This window comes from Medicago truncatula, chromosome 3 (genome assembly GCF_003473485.1).
Source record: "Medicago truncatula cultivar Jemalong A17 chromosome 3, MtrunA17r5.0-ANR, whole genome shotgun sequence".
Lineage (NCBI taxonomy): Eukaryota > Viridiplantae > Streptophyta > Magnoliopsida > Fabales > Fabaceae > Medicago > Medicago truncatula.
The window spans coordinates 2393919-2409621 of record NC_053044.1 but is presented as its reverse complement, the minus strand read 5'-3'; the positions used below and the strand labels follow the sequence as shown (position 1 = coordinate 2409621).

The 15703-nt window shown below is 33.1% G+C and overlaps 1 protein-coding gene across 4 annotated transcripts; it reads left to right on the top strand.

Moving 5' to 3' along the window:
* Positions 1 to 5852: 5852 nt before the first annotated feature.
* Positions 5853 to 10888, top strand: LOC25488520 (187-kDa microtubule-associated protein AIR9). 4 transcript variants are annotated; one of them, XR_003010163.2, is made up of 7 exons: positions 5855 to 5945; positions 7215 to 7838; positions 8202 to 8374; positions 8831 to 9016; positions 9145 to 9262; positions 9679 to 9726; positions 10577 to 10888. XR_003010163.2 is itself a non-coding variant. In XM_039832444.1 (4 exons), exons 1-3 carry the CDS (start codon positions 8849 to 8851, stop codon positions 9690 to 9692), a joined length of 300 nt encoding a protein of 99 aa, XP_039688378.1. In that variant the 5' UTR covers positions 8724 to 8848; the 3' UTR covers positions 9693 to 9726; positions 10577 to 10888. The 4 variants fall into 4 exon arrangements, 1 of the variants encoding a protein (XP_039688378.1); XR_003010159.2 differs by lacking the exon at positions 7215 to 7838 and having other exon boundaries at positions 5853 to 5945; XR_005645479.1 differs by lacking the exons at positions 5855 to 5945; positions 7215 to 7838 and adding an exon at positions 7963 to 8031.
* The last annotated feature ends 4815 nt before the right edge of the window (positions 10889 to 15703 follow it).

Below are 15703 nucleotides of genomic sequence, written 5' to 3'. Positions count from 1 at the left end.
CGATGGGACGGTTCATTTGGCTTCAAGATCGGGAGTCGGGGTCTAGCTGCAATCTTTGTTTGACTTGGTTTGGTTTTACTCTGGTGTACCGGGGGCGAGGGGTGCCCTGCTAATTTGGTACTATAGCCTGGTGGACCGATCACTTTTGATTCGAGATTGGAAGTCAGTTCTTTGTCTTAAGTTGGTTTTTGGGTCGGTGGATCGGAGGTCGCGAGGTTTGTGCTAGCTGCATGATCCTTCGGTTAGGATCTCTTCAAAATGTGGCTCAGCTTGGGTGTTGGGGTCTAGGAGTTTTATTTTGTAGGTGTTATTTGTGGGTGAGTAGTGACGATGGGCGGTGGTGGATACCGTGTTTACAGTGCTTTTTTTTTTTTTTTTTAGTCTATTTTAGGCGGTGATGTGTTTTGGTGGGTTTATTTTCAGGGGTGTTTTTAGGTGGTTATGGTGTACCGTCTATATGCGGCACCATTTGTATCTTGTTTCGTCCATACCTTGCGTCTTGCGGGGATGACGTTTAATAATATTTTCCGATTAAAAAAATTGCCGATGAGCATTTTAGTCTTTTACTTGTGTTTTTCAGCCAAACCTAAAGTGTCAATAACAATCTTCCTAAGTTAATCATGATGGTTGTTTTGAAAAAAAAAAAAAAAAAAAAAAAAAACCATGTGCTTGATCTCTAAGAAGCTATACAAAGTTACAACTCAATATATTTGCAAACCGATGTTCATAAGTGATTCATGTTTTAAACCATGTTTTGTCGTCCAAGATCTTTAAGTGTTTTATTGTTTTGAACTTCATTTTAAGTGTTGAAAAGTTGTTGAAAGCTACATCGCATCAGTTCCTATGAGTTCGATCTTTTTTATATTATTATATGAGATAATATATATTTGCACCAATTAACTCTGAAAAATACGATAGTGTTTTCCATATTACCACTAATATATATAAAAAATAGGGATCATAATTGTGTGTGATAAATATAAAAGCATCAAGATTCGCAATTTCAATGCATTAACTACTATATAATTTCCTTTTTCTTATCCTTAACCAGTGCCCCAGGGTCTGGGGCACCGGTTAGCAATTCCGATAAATATAAAACAAACAAAATCAATACCTATGACCGTTATTCACTTTATAAGGTGAATTCTAGCCACTAGACTACTGACAAAAAAAAACTTTTTTATTAAAACAAAGGCTTATACCCAAAAGAGAAAATAAACTACACGAAAATCAATTGAAGTATCTCTTTTGCAGCTCTTCCTCCAAAATTGAATTTCATAGAAATCATTGGAAATTACCATGAGGGTGGAATATTTCAGTGCTTCATATGAATATGTTGGAGGCCATGAAGGAAAATTAAATTTTTATCTATTTCCAGTTTTGCTTTTCACTTCTTGATACATGCTAGACTTCCGTGGAAAGATAGGCTCATTTAGATTTTCAGTGTACCATGTTGAATAAAAGTTGAATAAAAGTTTGTTTTATTTCTCTATTGTTTTGTAAAAAAATTGGAATTCACAATAATAACATTTAAGCTAGAAACTTATGATGTGACAATCTAGAAGCCTCCAAAAGATACAAAGAAAAAGGAATTCAATAAACTATCCAACTTTAAAAAGAAATTCAATACTATTAATTTGTTTTGTTTTGTCCTTTTGACGCTGTGGTGAGTCTTGTCCTTTTGATTTGTTTGTTATTTAAACTTCGCACGCCATGTCTTTCGTCTTACATATTGTGTGCTGGTTTTCGATGGGACGGTTCATTTGGCTTCAAGATCGGGAGTCGGGGTCTAGCTGCAATCTTTGTTTGACTTGGTTTGGTTTTACTCTGGTGTACCGGGGGCGAGGGGTGCCCTGCTAATTTGGTACTATAGCCTGGTGGACCGATCACTTTTGATTCGAGATTGGAAGTCAGTTCTTTGTCTTAAGTTGGTTTTTGGGCTTTGTGTTGTGCTCTTTCGGTGGATCGGAGGTCGCGAGGTTTGTGCTAGCTGCATGATCCTTCGGTTAGGATCTCTTCAAAATGTGGCTCAGCTTGGGTGTTGGGGTCTAGGAGTTTTATTTTGTAGGTGTTATTTGTGGGTGAGTAGTGACGATGGGCGGTGGTGGATACCGTGTTTACAGTGCTTTTTTTTTTTTTTTAGTCTATTTTAGGCGGTGATGTGTTTTGGTGGGTTTATTTTCAGGGGTGTTTTTAGGTGGTTATGGTGTACCGTCTATATGCGGCACCATTTGTATCTTGTTTCGTCCATACCTTGCGTCTTGCGGGGATGACGTTTAATAATATTTTCCGATTAAAAAAATTGCCGATGAGCATTTTAGTCTTTTACTTGTGTTTTTCAGCCAAACCTAAAGTGTCAATAACAATCTTCCTAAGTTAATCATGATGGTTGTTTTGAAAAAAAAAAAAATAAAAAAAAAACCATGTGCTTGATCTCTAAGAAGCTATACAAAGTTACAACTCAATATATTTGCAAACCGATGTTCATAAGTGATTCATGTTTTAAACCATGTTTTGTCGTCCAAGATCTTTAAGTGTTTTATTGTTTTGAACTTCATTTTAAGTGTTGAAAAGTTGTTGAAAGCTACATCGCATCAGTTCCTATGAGTTCGATCTTTTTTATATTATTATATGAGATAATATATATTTGCACCAATTAACTCTGAAAAATACGATAGTGTTTTCCATATTACCACTAATATATATAAAAAATAGGGATCATAATTGTGTGTGATAAATATAAAAGCATCAAGATTCGCAATTTCAATGCATTAACTACTATATAATTTCCTTTTTCTTATCCTTAACCAGTGCCCCAGGGTCTGGGGCACCGGTTAGCAATTCCGATAAATATAAAACAAACAAAATCAATACCTATGACCGTTATTCACTTTATAAGGTGAATTCTAGCCACTAGATTACTGACAAAAAAAAACTTTTTTATTAAAACAAAGGCTTATACCCAAAAGAGAAAATAAACTACACGAAAATCAATTGAAGTATCTCTTTTGCAGCTCTTCCTCCAAAATTGAATTTCATAGAAATCATTGGAAATTACCATGAGGGTGGAATATTTCAGTGCTTCATATGAATATGTTGGAGGCCATGAAGGAAAATTAAATTTTTATCTATTTCCAGTTTTGCTTTTCACTTCTTGATACATGCTAGACTTCCGTGGAAAGATAGGCTCATTTAGATTTTCAGTGTACCATGTTGAATAAAAGTTGAATAAAAGTTTGTTTTATTTCTCTATTGTTTTGTAAAAAAATTGGAATTCACAATAATAACATTTAAGCTAGAAACTTATGATGTGACAATCTAGAAGCCTCCAAAAGATACAAAGAAAAAGGAATTCAATAAACTATCCAACTTTAAAAAGAAATTCAATACTATTAATTGTTATGCACTGTAGGGAGAAGTTTGATCAGCTTCTGCAGTTTAGTAGATGATCGCTTGGTAATTAATAAATATTTTACATGATATCAATACATTCTTGTGTTGACATACCAACAATTATACAATGTGAATGTGTTGTAACTGATGTGTTCGGAAGGTTGGATGAGGTGGTATACATTGAGACAACACCTGTATTGCCAGATGGTAGCTTTGATTACATAAGCACTCCTGCTTTACCATTATACCCCTTTTGCATGTACAAAAAAAAAATATAGTCTCCCTATTTAGTTAGGTCATGATTGTGTTTGAGATGTTTAGAACAGCAAAAAATAAGTTTACAAAAATGGAGAGAAAGAGATAAAGGGTGCATAGAAAATTCACTAATCAGTGATATATAAATTTTCTTTGCTTATCATTTACGGCTTGCAATAGTGGCCATATAAGCTAATGAACTCTTGAATGCTTATAGAGGAGTTTGTTGAAGTTATAGGGTTCTATATAAAGAAAGAAGTGAAAGAGAAAAAAAAAATTCAACTATGAATATGGTTTGATTATTATTTCTATTTATTAATTAATTATGTGTCAATTTTCCAACATGTTATCTATTAGAATTGGGATTTACGATCCCCGTAAGCGTAGCTCAGTTGATAGGGATATTGCATATTATATGCAGGAGCTAGGGTTCGAACCCCGGACACTCAATTTCTCCACAATTAAATTGTGTGAGCTCTAGCCGTTAGGCTACTTGACAAAAAAAAAAAAAAGAATTGGGATTTATGCTTATGTCTAAAGCCAATGGTAATCTTTTGAATAATGCACATTTTGATTTAAAGTCAAAGTCTTAAAATCAGAACGATATTTAAATGCCGTTGGAGGTAAAATAATAATTTTAGGGTGGATGAGAGCAAACCAAACTGCCTAAAGCACAATTTTCAAAGTATTTTCACTCCTCACAACATAGCTAAAATGGGATGGAATGAGATGGCACTTAGGGTGGGTAAGGGAAAGAGTTTCCCACTATAAAAAACTTTTTTTAACCATTGAATTAAAGGAGGAGTACTGATTTTATCATAGTCTACCAACACCGTATTCTGATAAACCCCAAACATAATCACTTCGTATTTTCTATACAACAAACTTGGTAAAAATCTCATTGTAACAAAAAAACATCATAATCATAATAATAAAAGAAGTTTTAACTTATATAATGTGGTCAGACCATGATAAAATCAATACTCTTCTTTAATTAAATGGTTAAAAAAAGTTTTTCCATAGTGGGAAACTATTTCCCTTACCCACCCTAAATACCAACGAAATGACCAATGAAAAACTTGGCAGTTACGAAACTCAAAAGAGTAGTATCCCTAAGTTAATCATGATGGTTGTGTTGAGAAAACCCCCAGGACCACTTGTTCTCTAAGAAGCTATACGAAGTTACAACTCTATAAATTTGCAAACTCATATTCATATCTGATTCATGGTTCTAAACCATGTTTTGTCATATGAGATTTTTAAGTGTTTTATTGTTTTGAAGTTCATTTGAAGTGTTGAAAAGTTGTTGAAAGCTACATCGCCTCAGTCTCTGTGGGTTCAATTTTTTTTATACTCTTACATGAGACAATATAAACTTGCACTAATTAACTCCAAAAATATGACAGTGTTATCCATATTAGCACGATAAATATAAAAAAAAAAAAAAAATCATAATTTGTGTGTGATAATTTGATAAATGTAAAAAAACACAACCTCAAGATTCAATTGATAAATATAAAATATTGTACCAAGATTAATGACTGAAAAATAAAAATAAATATAAAAAAACACGAGATCAAGATTTATAACCGAGAAATATAAGTCAAAAACATACGAGAAGACAATTTGTGACTAATAAATAAATGGGTTAAATATGTTTTTGGTCCCTATATTTTATGCAATTTTGAGAATAGTCCCTACATTTTAATAAATGTTTTTAAAATCCCTACATTTTTCCTTCGTTAGTGCAATTGGTCCGTGCCATCACTGCCATGTTGATGAAACACAAGCCATCCTAACAAGTTCAACCCCACCCCACCAAATCTCCACCACAACACCTTCCATACCCGCAACGGCAAAAACTTTCAACGATAACATCATCGCTTTCGGCCTCCAAATCTTCCCCTCTAAACCAACATATTTCACTGGAAATGTGACGAACGGTGGCGATCCGCATCTACGACGCTGCGGAGAAAGATCGTGGTGAAGTTCCCCGCCGTTTTTCGGCGAGATTGAACCGCCAACATTGGCATCACGTTAGAAATTTGACAACAGGGACTATTTAAGCTAACGGAGAAAAAATGTAGGGATTTTAAAAACATTTATTGAAATGTAGAGACTATTCTCAAAATCGCGTAAAATGTAGGGACCAAAAACATATTTGATCCTAAATAAATATAAAAAATCAGAAATCAACAATCAGTCTCAACAACAGCCCTCTCTCTCTCGCGTGAGCGTGCTTCTCAGCTCCTGTCTGCTCACTCTCTCTCTCTTAGTTCTCACATTCTCACTTTAAGGTAAGCAAATTGATTCTCCAATTTCTCTTCCTTCTCCATTTTCTTGTTTTAGATTTAAGGTTTTAAAATTCGGAATTGGAAAATTGCTTTGTAAATAAGCCAAATTTGAACATTTACTTGTGCTTTGTCATGTGAATGAATTATGCTTGGTTTGGTTAATTGGTTTTGTGCATTGTGGTTTCTTTCTACAATTCTTCTTACAAACTCACTATGAACAAAAAATTTCCTGTAATCTCTTTAGAATTGGGAATTGAAACTTTGTTATGATTGGATTTGGATTTGGAATTTTGTTTGTTATGAACAGGTTGTATTTATTTAGATTGGAATTAGAATTTTGTTATCAACGCTTTTTTGTTAGTTAGAATTGAAATTGGAATTTTGGAATGTTAATTTTTACTTACTGAATTGGAATGTATTAACTACATAGAATTGGAATGTTAATTACCTAGAATTGAAATTGGAATTTTGGAATGTTTGTTCTTTGAAATTTTAGCCACACATAGACTAAGGGTGTGTTTGGATTGAGGGTTTGGGAGGGGAGGGTTTACTTTTCTTTTCTAAATCACGGTCTATATAACATGTTTTTCTAAAATAAATTAAGTGTGATTAAATTATTATATGATCGTTTATCATGTTATTATTTTAACTTATTAAAAAACATTCCATAGTGTCCGTAATTTAAAAACGATTCCAAATCCTCTTGTGATGGTGTGGGTTTTGAGGGAGGTAGCTGGTTAGAGGAGAATGTGTGTAAGAAGATTGGTAGTGGGACAACTCTTTTTTGGTCGGATGGGTGGGTAGGGGAGGTACCGTTGCAGGAGAGGTTTAGCAGTGGCGTCGTCGTTTGTTGGCTTGGGAGGAGGAGTTGGTCAGGGAGCGCTAGATGGTTATTTCTAACATTCATCTGCAGGTTGATGTGACTGATAGATGGCATTGGCTTCTAGATAGATGTGGTGTGTATTCTGTTAGAAGGGTATATCACTATCTTACTAGTCTGCAAACTCGTGTTCATAACATGGTTCTAAACCATGTTTTGTCCTATCTCCTATGAGATCTTTAAGTGTTTTACTGTTTTGAACTTCATTTTAAGAGTTGAAAAGCTGCTGAAAGCTACATCGCCTCAGTCCCTGTGAGTTCGATCCTTTTTATACTATTACACGAGACAATTTACACTTGCACTAGTTAACTCTGAAAATATGATTCCATGTTACCACCGGTAAATATAAAAAAAAAAAGTCATAATTTGTGTGTGATAAATGTAAAATGAAGGCCAAGAAAACAAAGGCAACGCTGAAGTTCAAGAAGAGAAGGAAGCACTAGTAGCATCTCAAACTGAAGTAAAAATTTGTGAAGTTTATAGCCCACAGATCCAGAAAAACAGTGAAAAAGAAGATAGGATTTTGGATACCGAATTTGATCGTGAAGGTGACAAAGTGAAGCATATGGGTTCATTGATGGGTGCCACTGCAGTTAACGTCCATCGAAGTGATGGAGAGGACAATCCATCGCAGGCAGAAGACTCACCACCAACGTCACCATTGCCATCACACTTAAGAAATTCGGCAAGTGGGAAAATTAGAGAATTGAGATTCAGAGATGGACCAAATAAGCCCCCACTGCCAGAATGGTTCGACCAACAGCCGCCATTGTCAAAACCGCAGGACATCGGCTCTCACACGGTGGCTGCTGATATTCCTAAGATAAAGTCTAGGAATGAGAAAGTTCCATTGTCGGGGACGCTCTCGTCCCAAAACCCGGTCACGATAGGACTGAGAGCAGCGAGAGAATTTGATCCAGGAGGAAATTTTCCTATTTTATGTACGACACAATGTTTCTGTTTCAACTTATGGGACTCTGGTGGACACTTATGCTATCCTTCACCTTGAGGACAAGGTGAATCTTTAGGGGGGGTAGTATTAAGTTATAGAATACTAGTTGTTTATTTAATAATATTATAAATAAGTAACTGTTGCTTGTCTGCAGTAATTGCTGTCTACTAAACTTTTATGTAACTGTTATAGGACTTAGTATTATAAATAAGATGCAGAGGAAAAGAAAGGCATTCAGGGATTGAGATAAAGGATAGGTAGGGAGAGACCAAGCTCTCGAATTCTTGGAGGGGAGAGAACCGAGACTCTCGAATTTCTTGGGATTATATTGTAATATTAGTATATTACTATTAGTTTATATTTTGATATCAGTTTCTATCACATCCGTTCCATTTGAACTCAGGTTTTTTTTTTGTTTCTTTCTCAGTTGCATACATATGGATCAGGAGGATAACCAGGATGAGCAGGAAATTGTTGTGAACAAAGGTGGGAAATCATTCCGTGTTAAAGTGAAGGGTAGCATGACCTTTGATGAATTGAAAGCAAAGATTAGCCAGGAATTCGACATCCCGCTAGAATATCAACGTGCCGCAATTTTGAGTAAGAAACTTAAACAAATTCTACTATACTATTAAATAAATCTTATGCATGTGTCCTTTCTGTTTAATTGTTAATTTGTTATGTTCCTTTGTGAAAAAAATAAAACGAGTTTGGTTAACATTTTTAGAATTTATTTGTAACATTAGTAATGTGATTTCCGCTCTTTGTTATTGTAAGGGTGTGGTGTTATTTTTTAAGCTATTTGAACTGTTTGTGTAAAAACAAGTCCTTAAATGTTATTAAGTTTTTTAAACATGTTTTAAAACTAAACTTTGGGTTATCTTGGAATACCCCTGTTTCAATGGTTCACTGATCTGAATTATAGGAAGTGTTTTATTTTTGGTTAACATTTAAGTTTGAAAAAAATGTTTGTTGCGGATGATTTTAAGAATTAAACTTTCTGCTAATATATACCGGTGATTAGCATATGGTTATAATGCTTCATCTCAATTTCAGGCAAGCCAACAGTAACAAATGTCTAACATAATTGGTGATTTACGAGAGAAGGCCAAAGTCAGGGTCACTGGTACTGTAACTGGAGGAACTGATGGATCTAGTAGAGTTCAGTGGTACAAATCATATTTGTCAACACTGGATGAAAACAATCTCGCAGCATTAAGTACTTCTACAGCAGTTGCTAAAGTGGGTTATTTGTTCTTTTGTCCATAGGAGTTCGGCTTGTTTCCCATTGAATTGCACTATTATTTTTCCATGTATAGGCTCCTCTATGCACTAACTTCCCTTTTATTGTTTCATTTGGATCTGGTTAGGCTTTCCGCATTCCTCCTGGAGCTATTGGCTGTTACATTGTTGCAAAATTTACACCAATGTCTCCTGATGGTCGTTCTGGTGAACCAACATTTGTCATATCTGACAGAACAATTGAGTGTAGGTTTACTCGTCTCTTTGCACTGCCCTTTTCTCTTTTTATGTCATATATATAACCAAGGATATAACGACATAATCTATTCATGTGTTTGAGATGGCGTTGGGAGAGGTCAAACACTATTTTGAGTTCTCATAAATATTTGTTGCATTGGCAATGGATGCGCTTTAGAGTGTGGACCAGTGCTAAACCAAACACACCATATATTGACTGATTCCTTAAAGTATCAATATAATTTCTTTTCCAAATCAAAATCTGTGGGAGTTTGATATAAAAACTTCGTATCTCTTTTGCACCCCCAAACTTGAATTTCTTAGAAATCACTGGAAATTACCGTGAGGGTGGAATAATTGTCGATGTATCCTTTCTATTTAATTTTCATGTATTTCTATCGCATCATCACTGGTTTCTCTTTCAGGTCGAGAAGGATAATCATTGTCAGCAGTGTCTCCTGTTGTAAAACAAGGTATCTCTCTTTTCTCAAAGGAAACATGCAATGGATTTACCATTTGAAAATTGAAATTGATTTTTTCTGGAAAAAATTGGAGTTCTTGTCCTATCTAAATGCAAAAGCAGTGTTTTAACATTATGAACATTTCCTTCTTCAAAAAAAACATTATGAACATTTCTTTTTCTTTTATGATTGATTCTATCCTGCATTTTTGTCATGATTTCTGCCTTGCCCTAAATATTATATGTGCATTCTTAGGGATTCCTAGAATACACAAGCTGGAGGGGGATGGTTATTTTTCTTTTCAAATTAAGGAAGTTATAAAATGTTTCTAAAAATGAATTAAGTGTGATTGAACTAATAACAGTATGACCATCAGCCTCAGTAGCTTTGTGTATCATTTAATTTGGAGACTAGAGAGATGCTTGATTGTTAAGTATATGTGGATGACTAAGTGATCACAGGCAATGATTATAAATGTATCAGTACTTTTAAGTTCTCTTTACTTTGGTGCTCTAAAGTAACTTTATAGGCAGGCATTCAAGTTGCAAATTTAGGGAGGTGTCTCTCTTTACTCAAAGGAAACACACAATGGATTTACCATTTGAAAATTGAATTTTTCCGAAAAAATTGGAGTTCTTGTGCTATCCAAAGTTGTTTTTTAACAGTCATTATGAACATTTCTTATGCTATCTAGTTGCACCTTTACTTTTTTTCCAACTACAGAAATTCGTGGTAGTTATGCCCCTCCCTTTCATGTAAAGTTTGGGTGACATATGTAACGCATTTTCCTCATCAGTTATGTAATGTCATTGCCAGATTATTGTATCCTTGCTTTACTTATGTTGTTATTTGAATGTATCAGGTGGACCAGCTTTTCAGAAATGATCAACACGGTCTAAAAATAGTAGTGGATAGTTAGAATGAATCTGACTTGATGGTATAGTTCTGACACATTCGGGATGTTATTTTTCTTGCTATTAGAGGACTTGCTCTACTTCCCTAATTCCCGTCTCAAGATAGAGACATGATTTTTCTAATTGGAACATTGTATAATCTAATTTGATTTGGGAAACCAACTTTCGGAAACCGTTATCTCAATGTTTGCTTGTCCGCCAAGTATTGTTTGACATCACGGTTTTTTTTTAGGGTTGACATCAGTTATTGATGCTATAAATAGAGTTGTGAGTAACATGAGATAATTACTACTTTGAAGTTTCACATTAAGAATTGCATGCATATTCAGTGGATTCTCCCATCCACGAAGAGTTCCATTCCACTTGTTCAATGAAATGTCGGTTAGTTATGGTTTGCACACGACCAAATGAATTTTTTCTACTCAACTTAAGAAATAAGTGTGCACAAGAATCCGTTTGGACTCTGAGTGGAGGGGAGAATCCACTAAAATTGGTTGGATTTTAGTTGGATTTGCACACGACCAAATGAATTTCTTAAAATTCTTAAACAGTAAATCGACTAGCTTCACTGCTGGACACTGGTTAGCATGTGGCTTGTTTTTTTGACGAAGGTTGGCACGTGACTTCACGAACCATAAAATGAATTATAATTATTTAGCCTGAAATATGTGCTAAGGAGGGCTAAAACAGTGGTGATTTTACATTAATAAAAAACTAAAGAACAGAAATTGGCAATTTAATTATAATTTTAGATGAATAAAATATTAAACAGAGACTAAAACAAAAAATTCAATCTAAGGTTAAATATGATTATAGTCCTTACAAAATCACAAGTTTTTAACTTTAACCCTTATAAAACTTTAATGGTAATTGTAGTCTTATATAAAATTGCAGTTTGTGAGAAATATTCTCTATTTTGAAAACTTTTTACAAAAAATGAATACTTTTAACCATCCAAAATAGAAGTATATAATTTTGTAGGGACTAAAAACATAACTAACCCTAAAATCTAAAGTTATATAATTTTCATATAGAAACTAAATTTAAATTATTATGAATTTTACTTTACATTGATTTTCTTTCTTTGAGATAACTTTATTCGAAACTGTTTCAGACGAAATTCGAACTTTAATCTATACATTATGATATACTAACAAATTCAATTAGACCCAACTCTGTTGGTTAATGATGATGAATTTATAAACTACAAACATAATTTCTTTTCTAGAAAGTATTATCTGGATCTCTCATTCATTTTGTAGCCATCATCACAATATGTTATGTATCCAAGAATGATGGCCCCTTCTCAATAGCAAGCCTTTCCTTGTGTTCTATTATTTGTCCTTTTTGAAGAAAAAAAACTACACAAAGAAGGAAAAGAGAAAGGTTCTTTGTATCCTTCGGTTTGGTTTGTGTCTTTGGTCTTATTTACCAGCAATGCATCATTATTACTCACACAAGTAAAAGCATTACCTTTCATTGTTTTGGCATCATGACATTAAGTTATAAGCTTTCAAAATTCAACAATTGCCAACCAAGGTTACAAATTTTAGTTATTTCTCGTGTGTTTGAACCTTTATATCACATGTCCTATGCCCTTTTCATTAATAAACTTTTAAAGTGTTTAATTAAATTGCAACACTTTCTTAGCGGGGTTCATGAATTTGGTAGTTCTGTTGTCAATGGCAATCCACGTGAAAGCTTCCATAATTTAGTGCATGAAACAAGTCCATTATTATCATTTTAATTCCATTGAATGTGATCACCATATTTGGGATGGACATCCATTGAAATTTTGATGCAAGTGTATAATCACTAATGTGAAATGATTGTTACTTTGTTTGTCTTGTTAACGAGTATTAAGGGTCTTATATAGATAAGACATGGATATGAGTTCATATGTGAAAGATGTCATCATTTTACAAACCGATTTTGTTGAGTTTTGAGTTCAACCTAAATTTTAAGATGGTAGTCTATCTGAAATTTGGCGAGCCTCCTATTATCAAGTCGCTATGATTGGACAGACCACTCAGTTCATGCTCTAGATGTCTAATCTTAGACGAGAGCGGAGTGTGTTAAGAGTCTCACATTTGATGAAATAAAACATAATAAAAGTTTATAATAGCGACTTACTACTCCATTTTGTAAGTTTGAGTTAGTCTAAAATTATAAGAATGGGTGTCATAAATATATTGACCAATAAGATGAGAGAACAACAAAGTTGTCTTAAAAAATATCACAAAATAGTTATATAAATATCATTACTCTTCTTAAAAAAGAGATACAAAGATGATTAACTAAAATAAAACTAATACAATTGCTCCCTAGTTTACAAACAACGTATACCACCTATTTTTGTTAAATATGGTTTTAATCTTTATAAAATATTTTCTAGAGTCAAGATAATCTCTACAACAAATCTCATCTATATTTAGTCCCTCATTTGATAATTTTGGTGAAAAAACAATTATAGAAAATATTCAAACCTAGAAAAAAGTTGTAGGAACTAAATTTGAAAGAAAAAAAAAGTATTTTATAAAAATTAAAAAACATAGTTAACCATTCTCTTAAATATGTAACTATGAGACAAGCATAAGGACCATAAAGATCAAAATGTTTAGGTAAACGCAAGGCCAGAACTGAACAAACAAATGCAATACAAGATAGGTTATTGCTTTCCCCTATAATTGTACAATAATTATTCTTCTCATCAAATCCAAGCCGACAAGGTCATTTTGCACATCAAAGATGAAGACGAGGACCACATTATCATTAAACACTACACCAAAGGAAAATCAAATGCTATTGTCGTGTAGGATTTTTAAAAGCCACGTTAATTCTCACCTAGCAAACTCACAACAACTTTGTACATTCACAACCGTGCTTTTTTTTTTTTTGTCAACCCGCAGTAGTTAGGGACTCATTCCTTGCAGTAAAATCATATAGTTACATGTGATAATCAATCTCAAATATTGATTTGAGACTGATAGGTTTAGATTATACAATAATAAGTAAGTGATCTCGATAATATGAAATCAAACAATCGAAATTTGTAAATGTGTTACATATTTATAGTTGAGAACACAAACCGTTAGTTAGGGTTTTAAGATCTCTAGTGAAATCTTAGTATACGTCCACAAAATTCAACACTTCGATCGAGATTAACCTACATTTTGGATCTAGTATGTAACAATTGAAAAGACGTATCTGGATTAACCTATATTTCATCCAACCTAAAACATATATTTATCGCACATTAGTCTTTCTAATCCAAGATCACAAGGCTAAGACCATATAAACACTTATTTTCTGCATCACATAGAGACTCAAAAGAGAGATGTGATACATAATCAAGAAAGTGTAGATTTAATATTTTGACATATCTCATTGTAAATGTGTTACACATTTATAGTAGAGAATGGAGATCAATAGGTTTAAATTATACAATAAGTAAATTAATTGTAAGTGATCTCAACGATACGAGAACAAATAATCGAGATTTGTAAATGTGTTACACATTTATAGTAAAGAATGCAAACTGCTAATTAGGGTTTTAAGATCCCTAATAAAACCTTGGATTACGTCCACAAACTTCCACACTTTCGGTTAGGATTAACCTACATTTTGGGTTTAAAATGTAACAATTGAAGTTTTTCATCCTATCTAAAAACAATTTTGGTTGAAATCACACATTGATCTTTCTACTCCAAGACTTGCACAAGGGTAAGACCACCAAAAATATTTATTTTATGCATTATATAGAGAGACTCACACTTAATATTTTGACATATACCTCATTATTTTATTAGGCCTCATCCAAAAGAGCTTTGTTATTGGAAGATAAGTTTATTGACACGGTACCCATACACTAACCAAAGAAGCAAACTATGGAAACCAAAGTATTCCAACCGTATATTATACGGTGTTCGGTGTCCTGTTTATGTTCCAAAATCATTTCTCATTTAAAAAGGGGTTCACATTTTTATTTTATTTTGAGTTGACTTTAAACTTTTAAGTATATTCTATCTACGGTAAAATCTATACTTAAAAATTATTCAAAATTTAAAAATATAAAGGAGTTAACTAGTGCATCATGAATATTGATTAAGCAATCAAAATAAGTAAGTTTTTATTAAAAAGTAGTGTAATTCTTACTTGATTAAAGGAACAACTTACATTTTCAAGACAGAGTTTCTATTTATGGATCCCTTAATCAATGCTTCTGAGACACTTGTTAACAAGATCCAAATACAAATTAGATTGTTTGCTTTCCTCTCTTGATTATATTTTTATTTTTTAATGAAGAGAGTAAGATTAAGAGATAGATAAATACAACTCCGGTCTTTATTATAACAAAAAGTTTAATTTTTATATTCATTTAAATAACTAAATCAAAATTTATTGAGTAAAACTAAAAAATGAAATTTTTCTTTTAATAGAGTTCAAAAAGATAGTAAAAAAGTTGATGCATGTGAATGAAATATATATATATATATATATGTGTGTGTGTGAGAATTAAATAATGGAGGAGTATCCAACAACTTTTATATATAGGGTTTGTCTCACATGTGCAATATGTGACATGTGCAATATTGCACATGTTAAAACAACTAAAAGTAGTAAGTTTTTATTGAATAACAATTATTTATTAAAAAGTCATATATTAAATACAAAATATACAAGTTTTAATGCAAAGTTATTAGTTTAAATTTCCTAACATGTGTAAATTTGTAGATGCTAGAAAATTACTAATACCTCAAATTCGTCCTTGAATTTTAAAAAATCGGTCAATTTCGTCCCTGAATTTTGCAAAATAGCTATTTAGTCCTTGAATTTACAAAATGTCAATCAAATCAGTCCCTCCGTTAAGTTGGTTTGTTAACGGAGGTGACGTGTAATGTTAACATCTTACATAGCTTACCACGTCAGATGTCACGCAAGCAGGGACCAAATTGATTGATTTAAAGAAAATTGCCAATGACCAAATTGATGGATTTTCAGAAAATTGCCAACGTTGCCAAGGATCAAATTGATGGATTTTCAGAAAATTGTCAACGGCTCTTTCTCCTCTTTCT

What these genes read in the sequence shown, in the direction of transcription:
- LOC25488520 (XM_039832444.1), top strand. Translation starts at nt 8,849, where the DNA reads ATGTCTAACATAATTGGTGATTTACGAGAGAAGGCCAAAGTCAGGGTC. An exon ending in CTTCTACAGCAGTTGCTAAA is followed by an intron (nt 9,017 to 9,144) that starts GTGGGTTATTTG and finishes GGATCTGGTTAG; the next exon opens with GCTTTCCGCATTCCTCCTGG.